Source organism: Varanus komodoensis, unplaced genomic scaffold (genome assembly GCF_004798865.1).
Source record: "Varanus komodoensis strain SLA01 unplaced genomic scaffold, ASM479886v1 scaffold1, whole genome shotgun sequence".
NCBI lineage: Eukaryota > Metazoa > Chordata > Lepidosauria > Squamata > Varanidae > Varanus > Varanus komodoensis.
In genome coordinates, this window is record NW_025335268.1 from 130,687,163 (window position 1) to 130,707,353 (window position 20,191).

Sequence of the window (20,191 nt, forward strand, 5' to 3'; positions counted from 1 at the left end):
TCTACGTGTTAAGAGACCTAGTAAGACATAAGGTGGAATACTCCTGGCACTCTTATCAAATGGTCTCCGACATGATACATCACATGTGCCTAAATGACACAGAAAGTGAACAAATCCTTAACTCTACGTTCAATGCAGAAAGTTCATCAGAAGTTGAGATAAGCACCAGTTTACAGAAAAGCTCTTCTCTCCATGTCTCTTAAATCTGCTTTGCTGGATCAGCTGCCTCGGTGTATATAGTTGCCAGGCCAAAAGCATTAGTTTTTTAACAGTACAATAGTGTCTTCTGTTCCTAAGTTTTTAAGAGAGCCATGTAACACGAGTGGACTTTATTTTCCTAGGTCCCTAGATTGTTACAATCTTGAACTATATAAAGGAGTCATCTTTTAGGTGCAATCCTAGCCATACCGTCTAGTAAATTCCATTGAATCCTAAGGGGCTGGTGTCTGAAAAAACATTCTTGGGATGTGCTACACTTTGTAAAAAGATTTGGAAAAAGTACAGGCACTTTTCATAGGCAAAGTCATGGAACACTAACTCTGACATAATGTTTGATCATCCAGTGATTGCTCAATGTGAATAGTGATTCTTAAGACGTGATGGAGTTGAGGTGAATCAAGCCATGACTGGAATGCTGGCCACAGAAACATAGACAGTCCGTTGGTCCATCTAGTTCAGTATTGCTAAAACTGACTGGCAGCTGTTCCCTAAGATTTCAGAGAGGGGTCTACCTAGAGATGCTGGGACCTGTACCCAATCTGGGTGCGAAGTGTGCACGGTACCACTGAACTGGAACCCTTGAAGTCTGATCTCAAGGTGACTCACTTGACCACACTTTTCCATGCTGTTACTCTTGTTACAGAAGCTATCCACTCAAAATGAAAAAGAAATAAATTACAAAAGCCCACTCCTACCAGAGAAAGACACTTTTTTAAAGCACTGCATATTGGATTCATTGTTAATAGGAACAATGGGATGTATTCATGTAATCATTCGATTGAAACATCCCCTGGTGGCTTTGAATTTGCTGAAATTCTTTGGACTGATGTTAATCCCTTCTGTTAAATAAATACTGCAGTAATGGAAAAATGGGTATGAGTAACTGGCAGGTGTGTTGAGGGGAACAGTGGTGATGGCTCAGCAGTAGAGCCCACTTGCCAAATAGCTAATAAAGCTTGTGTCACAAGCCTCTCTCGAAGTAGGCAAAGAACTGCTAAGAAGGATTCTTGCTCTGTATAGACAACCTAAGGCAGGAAAAGAGATTTGTGTGGTTTTATCAAATTTGTGTTTAACTTTGAGAATAAAGAAATTCCTATAAAAGGTGCATTTCTAAAGGGAAAAGAATCCTTTATCCTCTGTGTTGGAAGTAAAACAGTAAATGAGATTGTGAAATATGTGCAGAAGTGGCTTTTGAGCCAATGACCAGGGATTAGCAGCAATTGCTAGTGCAATTTTAGGTTTTTTAATCATACATCTCCCCATACATTTACAAGCACATACATATCTCTTGCAAGCACGCTGGAGTCACACCCTACTGTATTCACCACTATCTTTACCCACTCAGCCAATCCTCCTCGCCCAGTGCCACCTCTAAGCCAGGCAGGGCATAGTCAAACATGGCGGGTATTACTTTTTCAAGGATCCTGGTTTCAGGCTGAATACTTTTTTAAAAATCGCATTGTAATTGGAGAAGCAGGGGCCAGAGCTGTGTCAACAAGATGGATATTAACCATTGCATCCATGCTAGCATGAATAAGAGCATTTTCATTTGCAGCATGTGATTCATCAACTGGCGACTGAGTAATCTGAATGTTATTAGGATGTAATATGCCTTTGATTATCTGAAAAGGCTCCTTGGGATAACTGGGTGCAGATGCAAAAAGATTATGGTGAAATTATATTTCAGGGTTTGGGTCAGGGTTCCTTCCTGCCAGGGATTAAATCGGGGAGCTTTTGTATGCCAAACACATGCTCTACCACTGAGCAACAGCCTCTTCGTTCTTAACTGTTCTCCCATCCCCACAGCGTCTCCTGAATCTTTGTAGTTCTAACCCCAACAGAGGATGATTTGTGCATAATAGGTTTTTTTCTCCCACAGCCAAATCACCATTATCCCATCTGTGGTTGCATTTTTTAAATCTTTGTCAAGCGTTCTTTTTTGGCAGGTTGCCCGGGGTGGGAGGTATTCACCTGCAAAGAGCAAGTGAACCTGTAGAGTAGACCAGTAGACAATAAAATTCACTTATTTGTTCCTGGAACTTATGTGTTTTAGCTGTGACCATAGCTCTATGTATATTCACACTGATCAGGTTAGCGTGCCACAAAAGACCTCCCTGGACTAATTTACCCATGGGGTCTGTCGCATTGTGCGAGGCATCATTTTTGCATGGTGGCCAGTTTTCTTTCCACATTGTATGAACCCAGGCAGCATGGTTTGTTTGAGGTTTAGATAACCCTTAATTGACCAATGGACTGTTTTAGGGTTCTTTGAGCCTCAGGTAGCTTCTCCTGCTGAGGTTTGCACCATGCAACCAACCAGAGCAACTCAGGCATCTGTGGGGCCTATGCCAAAATGATGTCCACAGGCACCCAACATGATGTGACAACTCCCATGGGTAAATTAAACTACAGCAGGCTGTTGTGATGTGCAAACAGGCTCATTATGTCTCCCACCTTTGAAAGTATTCCTTATAACGGATAGCTAAGGAGTATTCATTTTGAACTTTGAAATGCAGAGTATTTTCTTGCCCTGTATCCTTCCAGGTTTCTGTTTAAAGTTGTTTAGCTGGTGAAGGGTTAATCAGCTGTCATGCTGAGAAATGAATTTGGATGAGCTATCATTAAATTCTTATCAAAAATTGATTTCCTTAGAGAACATTTCCATCAAACATTTATATAACCCAGAAAAAGGCCGGTGAGACTGAGATACTTATAAATGTGATATTTTGGACATTTATAAAATGTTAGGGATGGGGAAGGAGTGCTGAAAAAGTGTTTTCTGCCAACAGTTACTATAAAGATGGAAAATACTGCTGTCTTAATTTAATCTTCCTGCTTTCTTATGGAGAGGGCTGATAAAATATTAATGACTATTTCGCTCTGCAGTTCCATGAATGGAGATAAACAAGACTTGCAGACAAACATACATGCGCTCGCGCGCTCTCTCTCTCTCTCTCTCTCTCTCTCTCTTTCTCTCTCTCTCTCTCTCACGCACATGCACACGCACACGCACACCCCTTCCTCAGTCTGTCTGTATGAGATGAATCCAAGAGCTTGGAACATGTTTTTTTCAAATAGGCAACTGCCTCCAAGAGGGAGCCATCCATAAGGCTTGGGAGTTCAGTAGAATAAACTTCATGTTAACACTGATACTAGTTTCCCCTAAATTTCAGTTAAACTCTCCCATAATTAGGCATTAATTCTTACTGAAGCTGGTTTCTGTCCAACCATATTGTGCAGATCACAGAATTTCAATGCGGCGGCTGCAATGGCTTGAATGGCTGTTTACTTGTGGGAATATTTTCTGAATGTGCAAATTGCCAATCAAGCAGCTTTTTTGTGTGTTGGTCTCTGTGCTTCTTGATTGAATTTAATGTTTTCATTGTCTGCTTCCAATGAAGTCAATGGCTGCTTCTGCTTCATAGGAACTCCACATCTGCCACAGCCTTTTGGCATGGTACCCAGGCATGTTGCAGCAGACAATGACAAGCCTCTCCTTAAAAACAGGGAAGGGAGCCTGCTTTATTTGGCTTTCCATTTCTCTGCCTTTCCACTTCCTTTTGGCCAGCCACCTATTAGAGCTCCATATGATTTTGCAGGCGGTGGCAATTCCATTGATATCAGCTTATGACACAGAGCGTTCACCAAGCACAAGGGCTTTTCTTCCTTTTTGATGGTTTCCTAGCTCATCTTCTCTTATTTATTTATTTATTTTTCGATTTATATGCTGCCTTTTTCCTGCAAAGGGTTCAAGGCAGCTTACATCCTCCTCCTCCTCCATCTTATCCCCACAACAACAACCCTGTGAGGTAGGTTGGGCTGAGAGTCTGTGACTGGCCCAAAGTCACCCAATTGGCTCCATGGCTGAGCGGGGACTCAAACCCGGATTCTCTGAGTCCCAGTCCCATGCTCTTAACCACTACACCACCTTCCCTTCCCTTCCCTTCCTAATTAATTTAAGTGAGCAAGTGAGGAACAATTTTTTACTTTGGTCCACTGATTTCTTTAAAGAAGAAAAAGGACCAAGAATATTTCTGATTTGGTAATTACAGGAGCTTCTTTCCCATAAGTAATATAAGTTGGCTTAGATAGCAGATTTGCTTTCCTTAACAATATGCTAAGATCTAAAGTTCAGCAAATATTTGACTTTGATGTTTCTATGCGAATATTTTCTTCACTTTCTTTCCCCTTATCAGCAAAGTAATCTGACCAAATATTTTACCATTTGTTTGTTCTCTTTAGAGCTTGTTAAGCCTGCCTTTCACAGAGTGTACAACAAACAGTTCACAGTGTGCCAAGGCAACATACAACAAAAGCAAAAAGTAAAAGGTACAGAAGCAAAATAAAGAATAAAAGCAGCAGATAAATAAAAGCAATCCTAACACCAACAGTTAAAACCAGGAGAAGACAAGACTCAAAATATCATAAAGTTCTATTAAAGGCACAGGAGAACAGGATGGACTCCATTTAGCACCTAAGTTAATGATGCTGCCAGGCAAACATGTCCAGGGAGAAACTGGAAAGTTTGGGCATCCTCACAGATAAGATTCCTTCTCTTGTATCCCTACCTAATATAAGATGTTGGGCCCACAGAAGGAAAGTCTTTGAAGTGGATCTTAATCGGCATGCAGATTCATGTAGGAGAAGGAAGTTGCCAACTCCTAGATCATTTTTTACATCAACCAATAATCAGATACAGAAAACCCTCCACAGATGTTGTTTTCACAGTTTAGATTAAACATGGAGAAAGTACTTGCTGGTTACACACCTCATTGGTTCACACTTGCCCTTGCCCTCTGAACTGTATGTTGAACATGATGTCTGTAAAAGTGAGTTCAATAATATTGGATGCATACAGAGTTGTATCCCATATTAATCTAACTTAAGCAGGACTACTGTTCGATACACCTTTCATCTCAATGGGAACCCTGCAGATGTTACAGTTAACATGTGAGCCACCAATGTAAGGGGCTCAATGTTGTTGCTGGGGCATTTAGCGAAGTCCCCTTCCACACATATAATGTGATGCTTGGAAGACAACTTCTTTTATATAAAAAAAGATGACTTCTTTTATATTGTTATTTATTTTATATTGTTAATTTTGTACTGTTATTTTTGTATTTTATTGTATTTTATTTTGTATTGTGAGCCGCCCCGAGGCTTCGGCAAGGGGCGGCATAGAAATGTTTTAATAAATAAATAAATAAAATAAAACTTGTGAGGACTTGGGATACTGTCCTGAGTCTTTGTGGCATTGACATCAAGTGGCGGGACCCTTCTCTAAGAGAGCATAACTAACTGGCAGTCAGGACTGATCACCAGGGAGCTAAGAAGTATGTAGAATGGTACCAGTCAGAAATATACTGTGCTCCTCTTCAGCTTCTGTGAAGTTTCTTGATTTTCAGGTGTCCTTCGTTTCCTTGTTTTTTCAGCAGTGCTGTGACCTAGGATATCATGCCAGCCTTGGCAGGGCACTCAGGACATTCTTGTCAGCAGAGCTGAACCTAGAACAATCGAAGCACGAGGGCCTGGATGCCATTGAGAATGCTGTGGAGAACCTGGATGCCAATAGTGACAAGCAGCGCCTCATGGAGATGTGCAACAGTGTCTTCTGCCCACCCATGAAGTTTGAATTCCAGCCCCACATGGGTGACATGGTTAGTTTTTTCTTCCTTACTCATATCCATCAATGGGAATTAACATTCCAGTCATACTTTGAAGAAATAAATTGTTGTCTTGATTTTATAAGGAGGAGCACATAATTGCCTCCCTGCACTGAATGACTGCATGTTGGTGATCATGGGGCCGCACAGGCTAACCCTGAGTATCTTCATGCGTTGCTCCCGTGCTCTTCTGACAGTGTCCATTCGAAGTTGGTTTGAAAGCTGCTTTCCGCATACAGACTTGTGAACGTTCCTGCTGATGAGGAGGTTCCCTGGCCTGTCTGGGTATGTCCTTGTGGAGGAGTCTTCCATACATACGATGGACGTTGAACAGACCGTGTAGCAAGTGGAGTGTAGCAAAGGTGTGCAGCAATGACAGTGCGATCAGGCCACGACCCTCCATCGCATAGCCTTCCCTTGCATCGAGTCAGTGCATGGACTGGGTTCTGTGTACCCACCACCTGCCATGTTTTTGGCTTCCTGGCTGAAGAATGTCTCAGTTCCACACTTTCCACAGCACATCTCTTAATGAGTGAGATTGGCGAGGGAAGCAATGCCCAGATGTTGAGGTGCTTCTCTTCTATGATCTTCACATTGCTACCTCTTAGAAAAGAAGTGATACATTTGATTCATCCTTTAGGGACAGGAGGATAAAATCTTTGGGAAGTAGTCTATTACATAGAGAGATTTATCTAGACACCATGTCAGATAGTTAAAAGAATTTAACTATTAAGCAAAAAAGCACAGGCATTGTTCACAGTGTATCAGGCTGTGTAGCTGCTATCTGAGGAAATCCCAAAATTGCAAACTTTTCTCCTATGTGGCATTATTTTATTTAGGGTTCTTCTGTTTTTTGCTCTTATTCATTGGTTTTTCTATCTACATTTAGCTATATTCTCTAGTTTCTAGCAGGTTGATTTCCTCCAAAGATGTGTTTGCTATGGACACTCCCAAGCATAAACCCCTGCTGTGGAGGTAGAATGCCCCTGTAACGCAAATGTTGCAGGTTGGTCTGCTTCCTTGTGCACACAGTTGCTTAACAGAATCCTCTCTTCTTGATGATCAAAGATAGAATTGGTATGACCATATTTGGTGACCTTGTGATTCAGTCCCCTCACGGTGTTCTCTGCTGAGGAAATCCTGGGATATGTAAATAAATGCTAATCCAGGACCTCTCGAATACAAAGATCGATAAGCAGTATGTCACATCCCAGCCTGTTCAATTAGTCTCTTGTTTCTCAAGATTTTTTCTCACATCTGCATATCAGATTGTTACTCCATCCCTAATGGCATTAAAAGGCCTTTCCTAGAGAATGCTGTAAGCAGTTATATCACCTGTATAACCAATCACTGGTACCAACATAGAATGGTGAATTCTTGCGTTTCCCCTCCACCTATGAAAGCTTCCTATATTACAAGATCCCTTGTAAGGCTGACATTTATGATTGCTGGATGGTGAGTGGGAAAAAATCCTGAAGTGTGGTATTTTATTGCATATTCTCTGGTATTTATTGCATATTTCTTTTACCCACTATATCTAGTCCCAGTGGTCCAGATACACTAGATGAAGGAAACATCATCACAGATGCTTTGCATTAGTTCTGTTTGCAGTGCTCTGATATGTGGAATTCTCTCTGCTTTTGCACACAGCTGTGATGTATTAAAGTGCATGTTATAAAAGAAGCAAGTGCTTTTAGATCCCATGCAGATCAGTATAATGTCCTTTAAAGGAACTCAATTTCTCTTTTGATTCATGCCGTTATTAAATGTAATTGTCCTCAGAATGGAAGTATTACTTAATTCACTTCCTAGGCTTCTTTCCTGTCTGTCCACAGAGAGAACATAGTTCACACGATATAGTTAAATTGTTGTAATTATCAATCTGTGTTTTTGCACTAAGAAGATAAAATGTCTCGGTGCTACAGACTCACTGGAAGGTCTGGGCTGCACCGTTGTATCCTATTCCTTATAAGTTCTGCTGGCATAATAGATGTGTTATAAAATAATGGATGATCCAAAATGCATCATATAAATGCCCCAAATTATGGAACTGTATTAGTGAATTCTGACAAAGACAATGAAACAGTCATTAGCATTTAGTGTCTCCGTTTTCACCTGATACATGAGGAATTCTCAGCTGTCTTCACATTTGAACAGGCCACAGTAATGAGTACGTGTTTCTTTCATTACATATTCATATTCTCAGGATTAATAATGTACTCCTGTCCTTGTAATAACATGTTCAAGTGGTGGGAAGTTAGGCCAAAGAAAAACAACAAGTATCTATATACTGGCTGATCATCACAGCTGCTTAACCTATCATGCCTATATGAGAACTGGTTTTGTTTCACTGGAAGCAGCAGAATGTAGAGCTGCTTCATACCTGGTGTCTCTGTGTGTCATGAGCTTTTTCATACGTACTCAGCAGTTAATGAAAGTGGTATCAGTATAAGGAGATCCCCAACTATAGATGAAGCTCAGCTTGGTCCTTTGGAAGTATTCTTGCCTTATGTGCCTCTAAATGCTCTTAAATGTGCTGATGCATACCTGTGGCTCTATCTGAGAATCTAATTCCAGTGTAAATCAGAGTTAGGTAAGGAAGTACTTCCACTTCTGCCAGAGTGCCTCCCTGTTGTTTCAGAATATTGAAAATACTATTTCTTGAATCTTATCTGATGCCAGATTTTTTAAAAAACTTTTATATACCATTCAAACAACCACAAGTTCTATGGACAGTGTACAGCAAGAAAAACCACATAAAAACTTTACATAATGTAAATAAACTTGGTATCAAATATGATACCAGCAGTATCCAACCAAATTAAATAGATAACAAACAGCAGTTAATGCATACATAATAAACAGTAAACATCACCAACGTAATAGTTAAGTCTCAGTAGCACTAATGACAATATAAATAAAAACCAGTATAAAATAGTATAATTATATTTAACAATGAAAATACAGGGAAGATAAAAAGGTTTTAGCCTGGCACCAAATTGCGTAAAGAGTCAGAACCAGGCACACCTTTCTGGGAAGCTGCTTGCACGGACGGGGCACCACAACCAAGAGGTCCTTTCCTTCTTTTTTTCAAGCCACAGCTTGAAGTTGTTTTAAAATACTGGTTTGTTCAAAACCTTGTCAGTATAATTTCCAAGTTCACATGAAATAGGAAACTGCAGCTAACTGAAAACTCTGTAGCTTAAACATGCTTCTCACAAAGGGCAACACAAATAGGTTTTGCGGATGTACAAACTTGTTTGTATCTGTCCCTTTGATCATCCAAACCCAGCCTATGTATAAGGAAGGAAATTGACTTTGTCAAACCCTCTCTTTTTTTGTCTGAGTGAAGAAGTTCTTGTCTCATGTGTTTTCTTAAAATGCATTAAAGGATATTATATACTTTTGTAGTACCATTAATCTGGTTGGCAGCTTTCTTTCAAACTGCATCATACATTTGGGCAGATCTTAATGTTCTGTGTAGTCCCATGGTTTGTTTTAGGGACAAGTTTTTCTGTTTGTTTGTTTTTAAACAGCTGCTGTGGTTGCTATTTGAAGGGAGAACCGGATACAAGGAGTGAGGGGTTTTGGTTCCCTTTTTCCCTGGGATGTTTTTGTGCTGAAAGAAAGTGCCTTCTCCTTTTTTCTTCACTGGTGGGAGATAACTTTCACTGGGAAAATAGCCCAAGAGGAAATCCCTCTTCCCACACCAGTCTCCGCCCTCCAACTGCATCTTCAAACATTGCATTTCTTTAAGAAGTCTATTAAAAGAATTGGCCACATGTAGTTACACCCTTTGTTTACCAGATTCTGCATACAAGTTCAGGATAGTAAGATTTCACCATTTATCAATATGGATTTACCTTACAATGGAAGTAAGTTGTTTGCTTTTAATTTAGTGCCTATCAAATTTGTTTTATGATTGTGCATAGTATTTGCAAAATTCATGTATTTCTTTTGTTATTACTTATCCCAGTCTAGTAATTGTTCCATTGTTCAGGGGACCAGCTCACAACCCTGGTGCAGAATTTTAATATAAAGCTGACCAAACCAAAATGCCATTTCTTATGCAGGTCTCCCAGCTGTGTGCCCAGCAGCCAGTTCAGAATGAGTTGGTGCAGAGATGTCAGCAGCTGCAGTCTAGGCTATCTACACTGAAGATTGAAAATGAAGAGGTAAGCTAACAAAAACTCTACAGCTCTCAGCAAATCTGTGGCAATATCTCTCTTTCCCCACTGTTTTTGTTTCAGCTTCCTTCATCATTCTGCTATTTCCATGGTCTAGACGGTAAACTGGGAAGAGGAAGGACAGGTGAAAGTATTATCTTCTGTATCTATACACTTCATTTCAAAGACAAGTTTCTAAGGCCAAACAAATCCCATTAATTTCCTGATGTCAATCACTTCTGGACAGCTACACCCAAATAGAAAAAAAAATAGATACATATTTAGTGTTACTTTTCAATGTCTTGAATTTATTTCACTTTAGACTTTAATATTAATTGAAATGGCGTATTTTCTACATGATGTAATTGAGATCATTTGTGCTTTTAGCAGAGGACCTGAAAGATATGCTGTATATTCTTCAGAACCGCCCTGGTGTTACTGTTTGTATTTGGAATAACAGCTGATTTGTAAAAAAAGAATCAAATATTGGGACTCCTGTGAAGCAGAAATGTACTATTTTATATTGCAAGAAACAAGTCCTTATTCTTTCTTAAGTAGGAGTTGTAATAGGTTACAAACAGGAGGTTTGGGTAGATGTGGCAATGGGGAGTGTACTTGATTCTCAAACATTGAAAAACTGTCTAAAATTCCAGATTGCAATCTGAAAAGGATATTTGTTTAGCTTGTACTTAAAATGACAAAACATGTGGGGAGAGTTTTAGGTTCTTTACTGATAGTTTTGTAACTGTGACCTGGTTTACATGATCAAACATCCCAAAGATAACGTACAGGTTGGCTGTGGGTGTGCTGGTTCCTACCTACTTCTGCTTTCCTAAACACCCCTGGCGTATACCTCATTTGTGCACTGTGATTGGTACATCCAGACGTGGAAAATTCTGGGTTATTTAACATTTAACCCTTTAACAACCCCAAATTAGCCAGTACGTAATACGTGTTGCATATATTACAATAACAATTCTAATACTGTTATTGTAATGTAAAAATATCTCCAGTGTTTGGATCTCCATATCTCCAGAGTAAAAATATCTCCAGAGTAAAACAAGCATTTTCCTCTGTCAGTGGACATCAAATTCCACAATGAGATTCACCCACTCAAGTAATGCATGTAGCAACGGTTAAATTGTATCCTGTGGCAAACCCTAATCTGCTATATTGATGTGCAGAAGAAAAGAAAACCAATGCTTTTCATAGCACCTGGGATGTGCTGTTGAAGGATGAGTTCATCCCAAGTATCAGTGCAAGGTCTCTCTTTACTGGTACTAGGACCCTAGTACTTTATCCTGGGCTCTACTGCTTTCCTTGTCCCCTTTCATTTTAAAAGGCTGCTTGAGTTCCTTGAAGGAACAAAGGTAGGATATAAACATAATGAATAAAAAATAAGGGCTTCAACACAGGTGTGATTTTTAAAATTCCTGCTGTATGGCTGTTCAGTGGCCTATACACGTTTATAAACTGACAGTACAATTCAGGGCCAATGGCTTTTGAATAGCCACATGTTTCCATGTGCCAGGAGAAGAATGCTTGTAAACTTGCTATACCATCCCCACCTTAATTGGCAACATGGTTGAAGCTACACTTGCTAATAAGACATGTAGTTTGATTTGCCATGGTCCTGCATCTTGTGTGGCATTTGGAAAGGAAAAGGGGAAATTTGATTGTTAAATCAAATTGGATTAAGGGAGCATCTGCTATGCAATCTGTGGATCAAGATCTGTCATAGTCTAATGATTGGCTTTTATTGACTTGAACACTTCATTATGAAACAGGAGCAAGAGATACAAATTTTACAAATAAAAAGGCTTTAAGTTGCTTTAACATAATAACTAAGTAGTAACATTCACTTTTGTTCTACTTTGTGGTGAAACGGTCTATGGTGCACATGACATTCCTAGTAAGAAATTAACTTCACTTAAGAAAATGTAATGAGTGAAGTGGCATCAACATGCACTTAATTGCATGCCACATTGGTTAAAACTGTCAGTTCAGTGTGTGCAGCTTTCATGCAAGGAAGAAAGAGGCAGAATGGCTTATTTTTCCAACAGGAACCTTCCAAATTGTGCATGGCTCCCCTCTGGCTAGCTGTTGAATTAGCAAATAACTGACACATTCCATTCTTCTCTCCCCACCCCATGTCACTATTTTCCACATTCCTTCCAAGGCAGTGAAGTAGCTTTCCCTTTTTACTGGACTTGGTACAGCAACATGGCACTAATAATATTTATGTTCACTCAGAAATAAATCCCACTGGAGGGAAAACTACATGTTCCGCTGCATTACCTTGGTGAACTACCTTTTCCCTGACAGTGTTCTGAATCCGTATCTAGTGTTCTGGTGAAGTAAACAGGGGTTCAGGATACTGACAAAGAAAGATTCAGGAGGAAAGCATCTGGCCACTTCTTTCCCATTAATCCTGCAGTGCAGGTTGACTTTTCTCAAGAAAGCATTGGACTGGAGAAGGGACAGTCATGACTACAATATACTCAGGAACTGCAGTGTAATACATAATTTGCCCTTTGGCTAACTCCCAAATAAATGCTCATAGGATCAAAGCTGCAGTCTGACGCTTTTTTCATTTTGGTGCCAGGCCAAACCTTTTTTATTTTTCCACTATTTTAGATGTTAATAGCATTTTAAGATTGGATTTTATTCATTGTAGTTTCTGAAGCTGTATCTTAATTATTTTATTGTATCACCACCCTGAGACATTGTGAAGGGCGGGATATAAAAGCTTTAAATAAATACCACCAGCCATCTGTTTACATGGACTTGTACCTCAGAACTGTAGATGGAGTTGCAGCAGCAACTGTTGTGGAATCCAGCAATGCAGCAAACTTACGCTTTTTTCTATTTATTTATATCTTCTCATGCTCTCTCAGGTTAAGAAAACAATGGAAGCCACACTGCAGACTATCCAAGATATTGTCACCATTGAAGATTTTGATGTCTCCGATTGCTTCCAGTATAGCAATTCCATGGAGTCCGTAAAATCAACAGTCTCCGAAACCTTCATGAGCAAACCAAGCATTGCAAAAAGAAGGGCCAATCAGCAGGAGACAGAGCAATTCTACTTCACAGTAAGAGTCTTGACTTTCAATGCACTTCTAACAAACAGATACATGTTGGAGCTAGAGACCTGCATGTGTCACACACAGTTCAGGCTAACAAGCTGTCAGGATCACTCTTGTAGTGAATAATGAGAATGGCCTACCCAAAGGATCAATGTCTGTCTGATCTCCCACTCACCTCAAAGCCCAAGTGCCTTATTAAAAACTGCTGGTATGTAAACACCATTTTCCAGAGGGGTAGCCATGTTAATCTCTTGCAACAAAACCAGAAACAAACATTTTTAAAAACTTATATGCCATTTTTTAGGGTAAACCCTTCTAAGGTGCTGTACAAGAAAGGTTAGAACTGAATGTACCAATTCAGGCAAGAGCACAAGGCACACAGAAGCAGCATCCAGCAAATGAATTAGCAGGATAGAGAAGTGCATGTGTACTTGGGTGTGGTGTGTGAAGCTTCTTTCTCTAATGCCACAGCCAGAGCACATGGAGCCCTTTTCCAAAAGTGAAAGCTATTCAGGAGAGTAAGAAGGATGTGTGTGGCTTTAGACCCTTGGCCCCAGTTCCTCTTTCCCCTCTAAACAACTGATTGGTGGAATTTTAGATTTGAAGAAAGGGCTGCACATGTACTTCACTGGAGCAGGGCATGTTTGCAGAAGGTGTTTTCTCATTGTTCTTTGACTCACTTTTCTAAAATGGATATTGTGATATTTAAAATAATTTTACTTCTCTTAAAAAGGTGGGTGTAACTTATGAAAATTGCTATATGCTATCTATGCTACTTTGGTGGGCAGGGTGGTTTAGTTTGGTCTGGTTTAGCGATAGGTTCATTGGAGAATGTTGTTGTGCATGCACACAGGAAAAAGGTGTCAGAACATGCTTGACCAGTTTATAGTTTCACTGGGAATGGGAGTTCAGACAACAAAGATGAAGGAGTTCTGGAATGTCAGCAACTCTACAGTATCATATCAAGGCCTGGAAATGTCTAAGGAATGAGGAGGGTTACTCTAGGTGGATGGAAATGATAGCCAGACATACCATAGGAATGGAGAGATAGCACAGCAAAGGGTGCAGTTGGCAGCCAAGGCCAATGGGAGAACAGGGACAGACTTGGGATCTGGCCAGGGTGTTCACCAAGAGTTAAGCAATGTGTTAAGCAAAGCAGAGGTCCTTCCCCCTGAAGAGGTGATGCCTGTTGCTAGGAGACAACACAGGCGGGAGATTCAGTTGATGGAGCAACTGAAGAAGTGCCGGCAGGTGAGGTGCCCCACCTCTGAGTTGGCATGGCAATGGGGTATAAGCAGGGTGAATACTGAGAGGTTTTAGAGGGGGATCAGCACTTACTCTGGGTGAACTCAGAGATGTGCAACAATAGCGATGTGTAACAATAAAGTCTTGTGAAAGGAAAGTCTGGAGCAGTGTGTTTACACAGGAGGAGGGCCATGTCTCATGACAAATATATCATTCTCTTTGAAAAGTTCTCAAAGTGCTTCAAAAACCACTTTAAAATAAAAGGTCCTCTTGGAAGATGAAATATGTGGGTGCAAAAAGTGATTCAGTTAAGTAGTAACAGATGTCCTCTACTATCTAAACGGTTATTCAATTGAACCTGCAGGTATTCTTTTTCTAGAAAAATGCCCTTTCTATTCAACTTAGCAACTATTAATTTATCTACAAAGGGTACTTCTTCACTGATGTAAATGCCATGCTTGCCCTCAACCAATGCCATTAAAATTTGACTTCTGCCTCTGCGAAAAAGAAATTCCGTTTGTCATGTCACATATTTACACTAAGGACAAATAAGTGGAAACTGAAAGAGGCTACTATATGAATAACCCCTTGTATTAGTCCAATCAAACACTTGATTGATCTTCCATACGAGAGGTGTATAAATATCCTTAATAAGAGTTTCAGGCTTTAGCTTACAAACATCAGATGTCTTATTCAATGTACAAACAGATTGTGGCTGAGCATTAATGATAGTGAGGGAAGAAAATATAGGGAACAAAGAATCTAAGATATCCATAGAACTGTGCATTTCAGTATGGCACATACTTGACAAGAAGGTAAAAGATGGATTGCTTTGAACATATGAGCCAGCACCTCAGGGTGAGTCTAAATGAGATCTTAGAAACTTCATTTTAGACAGGCACTGTTTTGATACTCTTTTTTCCAGTCATATTCATTGCATGATATTTTCTGCAGTAAATCTGTATTGTTAAGTCAAAATTTAGGATGAATCCCAAACAAATGTATTTGACACCTGTATTTGGTCAAGCTGAGCCACTGACTTCTAAATACTCAGTTAAGGAAAAGAAGCCACAGTAGCTTCTCTTCCTCACTGCTTGCATACTGGTCATGTCATGTGCCTACATGTAGCATCTGAACTCAGTAAGATGGATGGCAGGTTGCTTTCTGAACCACCCTACAGCATAAGAAAAGCCATCTAGCCCAGTGCTCCATACACCTGGTGGCAGACCAGCTGCCCACAGGAACCCTCAAGCAGGATGGGTGCAAGACCTGCCTGTCCTTTCAGCAACTGATGTATGTAGGCATGCCACCTCTGGTAAAGGAGGTACCATCTAGCCAGCAAGGCTAGTAGCCACTAATAGCCGCCACCGCCTCCTCTGTGAATCTGTCCAGTCCCCTTTTACAGCTATCCAAATTGGTGGCCATCAACAATTTTCATGGCAAGAAATTCCATAGTTTTACTATATGTTGTGTGAACATGTACTTCCTTTTATCTGTCCTAAAACCTTCCACCAATCCACTTCATGATTCCAGGTTTGCGTACTATGGCGCACCATGCATTTAAATACTTCTATCATGTCTCCCCCATTCACCTTTTTTGATGTTAAACAGCCCCAGTGTTTGCAGCCACTCTTTGTAGGGAAGTTGTTGCAGCCCTTAATCATTTTAGTTGCACTTCTCTGTACTTTTTTCCAACTTGACAATGTCTCTTTTCAGGTAAGGCGACCAGAACAGGAACACAATATTCTAAGTGTGGTTATTTCACTTTGTGTTAGGGGAGTAAGATTTTGGCCATTTTCTTTTCCATCCCTAATGATGCATGGAGCTTGCCTTCTTCACAGCAGCTGCACACTGGATCAATGTTTTCATCAAGCTGTTCAGCACTACCCCAAGATCTCTTTCTTGCTCAGGATCTGCTAGCTCAGATTCCAGCAGTGGTACTAGAAGTTGGAATTTTTTGCTCAACGTGTATTACTTGCATTAGGCTTCCTGGGTGGTTTGGTACCAGCATTCTCCCACCCTTGCCAAACTTGGACATCATTCCAGGTGGGGCAGAGAAGCCACTGTGGCTTCTTTTCCTTTCTTGATCATGGAAACTCAGCGTGGCATAACATCCAGGTATATAAGATTGAAACCAGTGTTAAGGCATGGCTGCGCTGACTGTGTGTGTCCTAGAGCAGCTTATTGTATTTAGCCTCACATCTAGAGTTTTCCTCCAGTGCTGCATCTTGTCACAGTGTGGAGACAGTTCTCTTTATTAGTACAATCTAGGCAGGTGCTGTACTAGAAATGGTGGTGCAAGCCAGTTTGCCACTACAGATGAGTCCATTTATGAACATCCAGGTCAACCATTTGAAATGGCAAGCTTCAGGAAAGCCTTTGGTTCTAAGAGGGAAGGAGAGAAATGAATAACTGGGGTTTTGCTGCATGACTGTGCTATTCACTGCACAGAATACTGCTGCTAATAGGAATGACTTCCAGCCTGCCACATTAAGCTGCAGGTACAGCCCCACCCTGGATCTACTCACAAAGAATTACCCCTGCCTGCTGCTTTTGTAAGTTAGCTTTGTGATGCTCACTTTATTATAATGACTGTAAATATGGTGAATGGAGAACAGGAATCACCAGGAGAAAGAGGGAGAATTGCTTCCTTTCTGCCGGAATCCGGTCCTGGAGGGAGAGCTGATATGCACAGCCTGAGAAAATCACCATTAATCCAGTTGTATTTATCAAAGCCCCTTTCCACTCCTTTTTAGAATAAATGATTGGGAAGAGAGGTTCAAAACCTTTGAACAAAGATAGACAGTCTTGTATTGCAATGGAAATAATTTTGATACAGACCCCTTGCTGCTATTTTTACTTATCATTTCAATAATATCCAGAGACAAGAGATGCAGATCAGGGTTCTCATGTACAAAATTTCATAGAAAACAAACATATACTTTTTTTATTTTTTCATACTTATTGTGTGCCTACTTTCGAAAGAGGGGTTAAAGAAGGATCTTTGAACTACAGATAATCCCTTCTGGAATAAACACTCTCTTACTATGTATTTACTGCTGTTCTCTAACACAAAATTGATTCATCTCAGGTGAGCATTTTGGGTCAAGGTGCAAAGAGGAAAATGGATTCACTTACAACCACTGACCCTGCTTGGGCATTATGGTTACATCCAGGAAATTAATCAACCCACTAATTGTGGGGATGCACACAAGTCTCTGGAATAACCTATTCATATTACCGTTATTATATTAAATCTATATCCTGCCTTAACTCCTCTTGTGAGGATCCCAAGGCAGTTTAAGTAGCTCCATTTTATGTCCACAAAAACAATCTTGTGAGGGAGGTTGGACTAAGAGTTCGTGATGGGCACAGAGTCACCCAATGAGCTTTATGGTCAAGTGGGGACTTAATTAGAATCTCTTAGGTCCCCAGTCCAGCAGTCTAACCACCACACTGCACTGGTTCTCAGCATGCATAGTTTGTTCTTGTAATGTCTGAACTCAGGCACTTGGGGTCATTTGTGAATTAAACAACCTCATATTGACCCATGTATTCCTTTTAAAAAGTCAATGTACAATAAATCTGTTGCTCTTGTTGTTGCCTTAGGCAGGAACAAGAGATAAAGAAAGCCTGGGATACATTCTGTTTAACTTCTGATAGAAAACGTAAAGGCAAAATAAATTAAATTCCATTTTGCTTTACTTTGTAATCGAAGCTATAATTTTTGCAAAGAGATTTAGCATTTTTATAAAATATATGTAGGTGCTTTCTAAGAGATTCGGTATTATAACAAGAATTTTACATTTGTAGGAAGGCGAGGGAGTACTGTTACTTAAAAGGGGCACTAGATACATTTGCGGTTGCTGCATATACTTGGGATTCAGACATTCCCCAATATTGTTCCTTGGCCTCGTCTCTTTTTGCCTGCAAATCTATTACCCTGTTTCTGTGCTTTAGGGTCTCTTCTATAAAACATGAATAACAGCAATCTCATTCCTGAGAATAGAGTTATGAGAATATATATTTGAAATGTAAGAGTCAAGGTGCTGGCAGGAAAGTGAGGTGTATATGTAGCAAATAAAAATAGACATCTGAAGAAAGGGTGGATAATTGTAATTTCTAGTTAATTGCTATCAGTTGTTACTAATACGAAGTTGTTATAGAGCCCTTCATCTTACTTTGCTGAAATATTTCATTAAGCTTCCCAAGAGCCATAAGATTTCTGAAGGTATTATTTATAACATTGCCTGTAATCAGTGCCATGCTGCTTTTAGTCATGTGTTATTCTTTCTCCCTTTTAATCACTAACATTAGTATAGTATTGTGTTGCCCTGGTCTTCCTGCCCAGTGCATTCTGGGAATATCTCTGCTCAAGCCAAATGCCTGCTTTAGCTTTGAGGTTGCTTTAAAAATTATTATTATTATTATTATTATTATTATTATTATTATTATTATTAAGCTGAGCTTAATAATAACCTGAACTATCTGAATTCCAGAGGTTGAAGGTGAAGAGTATTAAGAATATGGAACATATGATGGAAGATATTTCCATACAGCTCAAAATTGTAACTTCTTGTAGCTGGGCAATTGTGGAAAGAGACTGTTGTAAGAAGCCTCTTGTACAGGATAACACATTCTTCCATCGAAGAACTTGGTAGCAAAAAAACAGCTCTATGATTTCAGGCAGCCTTCGCCTCCTTATGTCTGACTTCAAATGGGCTGAACTAAAAGTGTGGACATCTTGGGGTTCAAAAGGTATATTTCAGATGCTAACCTGCTTGCATGCACAGTCTTACAGAGGATGTAAACTGGAAATACCTGTCGTTGATAGCGAACTGCTGCCAAGCAAATGGGATCAGTGCTGCATATGACACACCTAAAAGAAGTGATTTTGTAGCCCAGTTTTGTGAGTCTGCACAGCAGCAGCCTCTGTGTAAGTGGTATGACTTAGAGCTTCAGTTCCTAACCATAATGTCATGTGCTGGTCAATGGGAAATGGGTGCAACTGACCACTGTTACGAAGCACTCTGGAGTGGGAGTGGCATTTGAAGAGGGCGTAAGTGGCTTGTTTGGCCTGTTTCCCTAGCTGTGATGCAGTGTTGTTAGTGATGCCACACACTGGTGGTGCATTCTTCCAAAATCACAGACTGGAGAAGTAGGAAGAGCAGCCCCAAGACTGGGACATATGCTCTTCCTTGCCTCAATGTGCAGGTGGCAGGGGAGGGACGGAGAAGAGTCCAGCTGTAGTAAAAATACTGAAGTGCCAAGCTCTGATATTCTCAAAAGATTGTTTGCCCCCAACCCTGCATCAAACCACCACTGTGTTATATCAGATTGAACTGTTTGTTCCAATCACTGGAATATATAGTGTGTGTTTGTGGGGGGCAGGGATAATTTTCCTATAGCTACCTAATAGTTTAGGGTTCAGAGCCTCACCTTTAGGTTTAAATTGGCTCCAGGCAGGCAATCTGTCATGTCTTATTATCAGGCGGTTATTTATTTTAATGCGGTCTTGACTGACAGCAGGGAGTAAGCCACTGAACTGTGACTATGCCAGTGATGAAAGGTTTTTCTAATCACCAAGCTTCGGCATTGTGTTTCCTGCATGTCTCAGGATGGTTTGGCTTGATTTGTGTGCACTTAAATCTTGCATTTATTTGCAGTTGTGTTAATTTTGCATTAAATAATGCCGTTAATTTTAAAGCAACCTAAAAACCTATGAATAATCTTGTGGACTGTTGCTTTTTCTAAATAATGCATTGACAATACTTGATATTAATTTCTCTTTCCTCTCAATGCTCTGATT

The 20,191-nt window shown here is 40.1% G+C and overlaps 1 protein-coding gene across 7 annotated transcripts in view; it reads left to right on the forward strand.

Moving 5' to 3' along the window:
- SRGAP2 (SLIT-ROBO Rho GTPase activating protein 2) overlaps positions 1 to 20,191 on the forward strand; it is a 200,730-nt gene that overhangs the window by 129,075 nt on the left and 51,464 nt on the right. For 6 of the 7 annotated variants that reach the window (XM_044446203.1, XM_044446238.1, XM_044446256.1 and 3 more), the window contains 3 exons: positions 5,652 to 5,876; positions 9,956 to 10,057; positions 12,946 to 13,143. In XM_044446203.1, the coding sequence (XP_044302138.1) occupies positions 5,652 to 5,876; positions 9,956 to 10,057; positions 12,946 to 13,143 (525 nt within the window). The remainder of the gene's footprint in view (positions 1 to 5,651; positions 5,877 to 9,955; positions 10,058 to 12,945; positions 13,144 to 20,191) is intronic. The other variant, XM_044446211.1, reaches the window with a different exon arrangement.